The 6,939-nt window shown below is 56.7% G+C and overlaps 2 protein-coding genes across 2 annotated transcripts in view; one reads left to right on the forward strand and one right to left on the reverse strand.

The window, feature by feature from the left end:
• Positions 1–3,117: 3,117 nt before the first annotated feature.
• VDBG_06552 (conserved hypothetical protein) lies at positions 3,118–6,034 on the forward strand (the record flags this gene model as incomplete). The annotated part of the gene is made up of 5 exons (XM_003002944.1): positions 3,118–3,642; positions 3,677–4,108; positions 4,173–4,915; positions 4,969–5,615; positions 5,676–6,034. The coding sequence occupies 5 exons, from the start codon at positions 3,118–3,120 to the stop codon at positions 6,032–6,034; spliced, it is 2,706 nt and encodes a 901-aa protein (XP_003002990.1).
• Positions 6,035–6,414: 380 nt separating this feature from the next.
• The window catches only part of VDBG_06553 (base excision DNA repair protein), a gene marked incomplete at both ends in the record, with an annotated part of 1,186 nt that continues 661 nt past the window's right edge, over positions 6,415–6,939 (reverse strand). The window contains one exon of the mRNA XM_003002945.1: positions 6,415–6,918. Coding sequence (XP_003002991.1) covers positions 6,415–6,918 — 504 coding nt within the window. The remainder of the gene's footprint in view (positions 6,919–6,939) is intronic.

The following is a 6,939-nucleotide window of genomic DNA, read 5'->3' on the forward strand; positions in this document are numbered from 1 at the left end:
ATTCTTGTCAACCGAACGTACCCAGAAATAGCCTGATTAGAATGTGTCAGTGTTCAGGCGCAGAATGAGGCTGTGCGGCGCATGTTTAGCGAAGGTGCATAAAAGTGATGCAACATTGTGTATTTGCTCTCTCACCGGCATGATGTTGCATGTCCAGACCGCTCGATGCATTTGCTGGGAGGGGATAAAACAACGCAGCAACCCCTCGCGCGATTTGACCATGTTTTGCTGCTGCCTACCCCCCCGCCATCTTTCCTTCGGCATCCAGTACTACCATGCAAAAGATGACGCCGAGATACAAGAGCATCAGCGATCAAAGCACAAGGGACATTCCAGTGCAGACACCAAACATGTCGCTAGAGCACGTTAGGTTGAAACCGTGTGTTTCGATTCTTCTGCAGAACGCGTCTCCAAGCTATTGGCACTGCTACCCTCGTGCCCATCCCAGGATTCTTCAGTGCTTCGATGAAGCTTTATATGTCGGTTGTGATAGTAGGTTGCGTCCCAGACCATTCATGCCTCGAGCACGCCACTCGCATCACGCTGGAGACCTAGAAAGGAGCTATCGCTTCCTGCAACCAGGGGGCAAGTGATGGCGGGCGAGTGAGGCGAAACGAAATATTGAATGGCCTGCATCCCGCTTTCTCACACTCACCTGAAGCCGTGGCCGTTCTGTTCCATAAGCCGCAGGCCAAGGCCCATGGGCGCCAGATAGACTAGAGGATTGGCCATGCGCGCGACAGGCGGTCATCAATGGTGGCGGCTGGCCTCAGCGAGGTACGGCTTATCGGCAACCAATAAGTTTTGCGAGGGCTGAGAATGTGGTGGTGACTTGGCGCACAACACGCTATCTAGACACGGGAGAGGGTGCCGTGCTATGTAGAATTCGTGTTAAAGTTGGTACAGAAGACTTGATGTGAGCAGAGGGGGGCAACGGGTGCAGGGGTAGAGGGCAAAGGGGGGGGGGAGGGGGGGGATGGCCACTGTAGGGCTCAAGACACATGGGGGTCAACCACCGTCCCCCCCCCCCCCCCCGCCCCCCCGGGATGGTATACCCTTCTGTTCCGCCACGCTGGAGATGGGCAGAGGGGCGAAGCCAGTTTGTTGAGAGGCTGGGCGAGTTGTCAGTTGGAGGGTGACACTGCAGACTTGAGATGCGCATCCCGCCTTGGCAAGGAGCAATAATTCCCGTTTTTGAACCCCTGGGCCAGCGTTTTGCAGCCCGTGTCTGGGCAGCTGAAGATGTGTCGAAGCCGCGCGACAGCAATCGGAATACGGGCTGGGCCGTTGGAACCTATCAGCCGCCTATTGGGTTGCTTCCCGTCTCCTAGTCCTGGATCTGACCCTGGTCCTAACCCTGGTCCTGACCCTGGTCCCACAAGCCTTTTCCAACCGCATCGCATTTACATGTGCGTTCGCAGCACATCGTGTCTGCAAGATTACTTTTCTGAAGCTTTCTTCTCGTCTTTCTGCCAAGGAACCGTTTCTCCCTGTTGCTCAGCTGGCCAAAGGACGGGACGAGCTAGAATTGAGCCACCTACCTCGATCGATACCTTGCCTGACATGGGTACCCGCCTATCTTTGTTTGTGGTACCTTGGGCACCTTACCCAGTCGGACATGGCAAGGCGAGGTTGTGCAGGGCAAACAACTCACCTAGCGCGTCAGTATTGTTCCTGTCGATCCCATCTATCTCCTATCTGTATCATGGATTCCTACTGCCCCTTCGCCAGTGGCTGCAGATATGAGAGACGACAACATCTTTTAGATACAGGGTACCTGCCTTGCCTTACCTGAGCTAGACCGTCAGCTATTCGACGTTGATTGTTGTGATGGGCACCTTTGTTCATTCTCCCTTGACTGCCTAGTCTCGACGATGTCAACACCGTTCCTTTGTCCAGAAGTCGCCTGTTAATAGCAACCTACAAAGAGGGATCTCGCTAAGAAATATTTCCATTCACCGAGCTTAATAGACCATCGGCAGGATGCATGTCTCCGCGATCAGACCAGCCCTCAGGACATTGCAGATGAGACCGATGAACAGTTGCTTTGCCTAGGCAGGTGGCCGATACTGCCGACCAACATGGCCTGTCCGGACGTACATACACATACCACCCCAGCCCTCCGCCGGTACATGCACCATACCCTGTCACCTTCCGCGTCGATCCGGCCTGGCCTCGCCCGTTTCCCGTAAACATCACCACACTCCGTGGCCGCAGCAGCACCGCAAGGCATCCTGTCGCTTTAACACACCCATGCGCGCGCCAAGTCGGAGGCTTCATGCCAAGGTCGACTCTTCCCATACACCCGTCAGCCATTTAGGGGCCTGCGTCTAGTGCCGTATTTGCCAGGCCGCCATAGCACCCTTTCTCACCCCTGTGGCGGCAGCCTCACATTCCCTGAACGACATGACCTAGCCTGACAGCAGATAACACAACTCTGACTTTCTTTGACGCAAACGCCTCCGCCAGGCACATCACCGCCGGGCTGACCTACGTCTACCCCCGGCTCCCAAGCTCTGGTCCAATGGGTTCTGCTCCCATTGAGTCCCATTGACCATGCCTGGTGGCGCCGCCAGCACATCAACAGCTACCCTCTTTCGGAGCTCGCTTCACCTTCTTCTGCCGCAGACGCTCGATTCAGCATGGGTGACCCCCTACTTAGGTTGCCATCTTGGGTTCAGCCTGACTGCACAGGCTGGCTGGATGAGACGGACGTCAAGGCAACGGAGACGCCCGAGAGGGCGCTACCCCCTCGTATCACTCGATAGCTCCATGTCGATGCAGTCGGCATCGAGCTTGACCGGCCGACCCACGCGCTGGAAGCTGAACCCCCAAAGATTTCATATTGGAATCTAGACTCGCGACGCCTGACCGCACGAGCTTGTTGCTCCTACTGCAGCCGTCTTGCTGCAGGATATCTGTGACCTGGTATCCCTCTCCTCCTTCTAAGTTCCCCCCTCCTTGTCCTCTCTCTTTTTTCCTTGTCGTCTCCTGCAAGCCCGCCTGTCGCTCTTGGCTCCGCCTGACAGGTCCATACAGTTGCTCATCTCCTTCTGGCGCACCTCCAACTTCCTTGCAGCTCTCTCGCCCACATACCCCCTGCGCAGATCACCCACCATGAAGGCCTTCAAGAGCTACTTTGCACCAGCAAAGCAGAAGGACACTGCTCTGCAGGACGTCAAGGGAGAGAAGTCTGAGAAGAAGAAGACCAAGCATGGACAAGCCCACTCAGACTCATCGTCTGTCGGTGTCAGGAGAACCTCGTCGCTGGCGCCCTCGGGTCTCGGCACACAGCATTCGATCAACACCCTGGGCCGGTACAGCAACTGCGGCGACCTCAGGGCCGACGTCACAGTTCACAGCCTCTGGCAGGACCAGCTGAGGAGATTGTACGCGACCAGCCTCAGTCCCTGGGAGGGCGCGATTCTCAAGAAGGGCCGCAATGATTTTGTCTGCGCCCCAGCAGACATTCGCAATGTTCGGAATGGCCTGTTCGACCTGGTCTGCCAGCTCAACGTCAGCGTAAGTACCCTCACCGCTCATGACCGGAGGCCTTCAATTGACAGTGTAGTGTGCGATTACCATGAACACACCAGTCATTCACTCCATCATTCGCGGAGTCCTCAGCTCTGGCAGCCTGCCGTACATCCCGCTCATGGACGGTCTGCGCCTGCAGGTGCTCGCCAAGATTTCAGACCTGCCTCGCTGCCACAAGCATCAGTTTGCGGCATTCGTGCTGGAGCCGCCCCTGCTGGTGGTTTGGGATGACGAGGCCGACCACATTTTGGAGCGCGCCGAGGGCCTGGAAAAGAACCTCATTCGGTATATCTGGCAGGACGGCGGTGACGAGGAGAGTGGCGACGACGAGAAGGCCAGTCCCGCCGAGGTGACTGTCGATGAGATTACACCCTCCAGCCTTGAGGAGGGCAAGACCGAGGACAGGCCAGTCCGACTGACGAGCCCCGTCATCGTCGGGATGACTTTGGGACTCTCGGTGGTCTGTCTCGGTCTCGGATGGAGGTCACTCGCGCTACAAACCATGGTCGATGGAGACTTTAAACGCTTGGCACTGGTCGCCGTCTCCCCCCTGACCATGTTTATCAGTCTGGTACGTGTGTCCCGATTGACAGCAGGATTGATGGCAGGAGTGATGGCTTTCTGACTCTTCTTAGTTCTTCTTCCTCATCATCATCTGCGACATCTTCCAGATCATCGGTCCTATTTCGTCCCTCACCTCCAACTCCAAGAACTATTCTGGACAGCCCCCGCGCCGTCTGAACCGCGAGCTTCAGGACCTCCCCCACATCACGATCCAGATGCCTGTGTACAAGGAGAGCCTCGCGCCCGTCATTCGTCCGACTGTCATTTCCCTCAAGGCCGCCATCTCGACCTACGAGCTTCAGGGCGGGACGGCCAACATTTTCGTCAACGACGACGGCATGCAGCTCCTCTCCGCTGACGAGGCACTCGGTCGCAAGGAGTTCTACGAGGAGCACAACATCGGCTGGGTCAGCCGGCCAGCCCATAATCCCAAGCCCGAAGATGAGTCGGTCAAGCCGTTCCTGCGTCGGGGTCGCTTCAAGAAGGCCTCGAACATGAACTACTGTCTCATGGTGAGCAACCGCATCGAGGAGAAGCTGAAGGGCATCACGAGGGGCGACTCCTGGAGCCAAGAGTCCGAGGATCGCGTCTACACGCAGGCCCTGGCGCAGGTCTTGCAGGAAGACGAGGGTCGGACGTGGGCCGAAGGCAATGTGCGCGTCGGCGACTACGTGCTGCTCATTGACTCGGATACGCGTGTCCCCAGGGATTGCCTGCTCGACGCTGTCAGTGAGATGGATGCGTCGCCTGAGATTGCCATTCTGCAGTACTCTTCCGGTGTCATGAACGTGACCGAGTCATTCTTCGAGCGAGCGTGAGTATTTTCCTCTCCTACGAGAAGCCGAATTGAGCTAACATGACACACAGCGTCACCTGGTTCACTCAACTCATTTACACAAGCATCAAGTTTGCCGTTGCCAATGGAGACATCCCGCCCTTCGTGGGCCACAACGCAGTTCTTCGATGGTCTGCCATCCAGGATGCTGGTTCTTACACTGACGAGGACGGCTACGAGAAGTTCTGGTCCGAGTCGCACGTCTCGGAAGACTTTGACATGGCACTCCGCCTGCAGACCGCCGGCTACTCTCTCCGGTTCGGCACATATCCTGGTGAAGGCTTTAAGGAGGGTGTCTCCCTGACAGTGTACGACGAGTTGGCTCGATGGGAGAAGTATGCTTTCGGTGTCAATGAGCTCCTCTTCCACCCCTTCCGTTTGTGGTTCGTGCGAGGGCCTTTCACACCCCTCTTCAGGAGGTTCCTCATGTCCAACATCGCCTTCTACCGCAAGATCACCATCATGGGCTACATCGGCACCTACTACGCCATTGGTGCCTCGTGGATCCTGACGCTCATGAACTATTTCCTGACTGGCTGGTTGTTTGGCTTCTACGACAAATACTACCTCGACTCCTTCGCCATCTACTTCTCGATCATCATCGTGTTCCCTCTCGCCGGAAACATTGCCCTGGCCGTACTGCGGTACCGCCTCGGCGAACAGTCCTTCCTGCCTGCGCGTAAGTCTTTTCTTCTCGTAAAAGCTTTCGCAACGAGAATCATTGACTAACAGTTCCCAGTGTGGAACAATTTCAAATGGATCCCGCTCTTCTCCATCTTCCTCGGCGGCATCTCGCTGCACGTCTCGAAAGCCTTGCTCTGCCACTTCTTTGAGATCAACATCCAGTGGGGCGCGACGTCGAAAGAGGTTGAGCACTGCAATTTCGTCGAGGAGATCCCCAAGATCATCAAGAGCTTCTGGGGCACGTTCCTCTTCTGCTTCCTCATGACGGGCCTGCTCGTCACGGGCTACTTCTTCTTCCCGCGCGAGTGGCAGATCAAGACGTTCGCCTCCATCTATCCGCTGGCGTCTGTGACCATTTGCCACTTTGCGCTGCCCGTACTGCTGAACCCGGCGCTAATGAAGTTTACCTGGTGAGGAGGGGGGTGAGGAGGGGGGTGAGGGTGAACGCGTTGCGGGGGACGTGGGAACAGGCTGGCGCGGTAGACGGAATATACACGGATAGACGGCACATAACCTTCGGGGGCACTTTTGGCGTACTTGGGTTTCGGCGTCCTTTTTTCCAGGTCGCGAACTGGAGTTCTGCTTCTTACAATCCTTTAATGAGTAATACCCTAGGTAGTTGGATACTAGACTTGATACATCATTGATATACGTATGACAATGTCGTGGGAGAAACGCTCATTTTGCATTAGTGTACAGCATCTGCCCTGCGATTTGACAATCGGATTTCTCGACTTAAGATTCTTCATCTTCGTCCTTCGCTTCCTCCTTGACTTTGTCTTTCGTCTCTTCTTTCACGGCACCGTTCTCATCGTCGTCTTCGTCGGGCAACTCAGAGAAGCGCCAGCGACACCGTCGTCCTTGTCCCAGGAAGGACGTTTCTCAGCAGACACTTGCCCAGGGTCTTTACCGCCAGCCTTGCACTCGTCGCACACCTTGCCGTGCTTCACCAGCAGGATGTGCAGGCCGTACTTGTCCTCGTCCGGGATGCGCACGTCGAGGTGGGCATACGTCTCGTCGCGACTGGCGGTCTTCGGACGCCACCCCAAGAGGCCCGTGATGCGCCACACGTGCGTGTCGACGGCAAAGCTCTCGCGCCGGAGACAGAATAGCAGCACGCAGCTCGCCGTCTTGGGCCCGACGCCCTGGAAGCCGATGAGCTCGCGCATGGCCTCTTCGTCCGTCTTGTCGAACATGTGGTCGAGCGAGTAGGCGCCGTACCTGGCCTTGGCCTGCTCGAGGATGCCGAGGATGACCTTGCTCTTGACGGCGGCGAGGCCGCCGCACTTGATGGCCTCCTGCAGCTTAGAGGCGCCGCC

This window comes from Verticillium alfalfae, genomic scaffold, assembly GCF_000150825.1.
Source record: "Verticillium alfalfae VaMs.102 supercont1.8 genomic scaffold, whole genome shotgun sequence".
Lineage (NCBI taxonomy): Eukaryota > Fungi > Ascomycota > Sordariomycetes > Glomerellales > Plectosphaerellaceae > Verticillium > Verticillium alfalfae.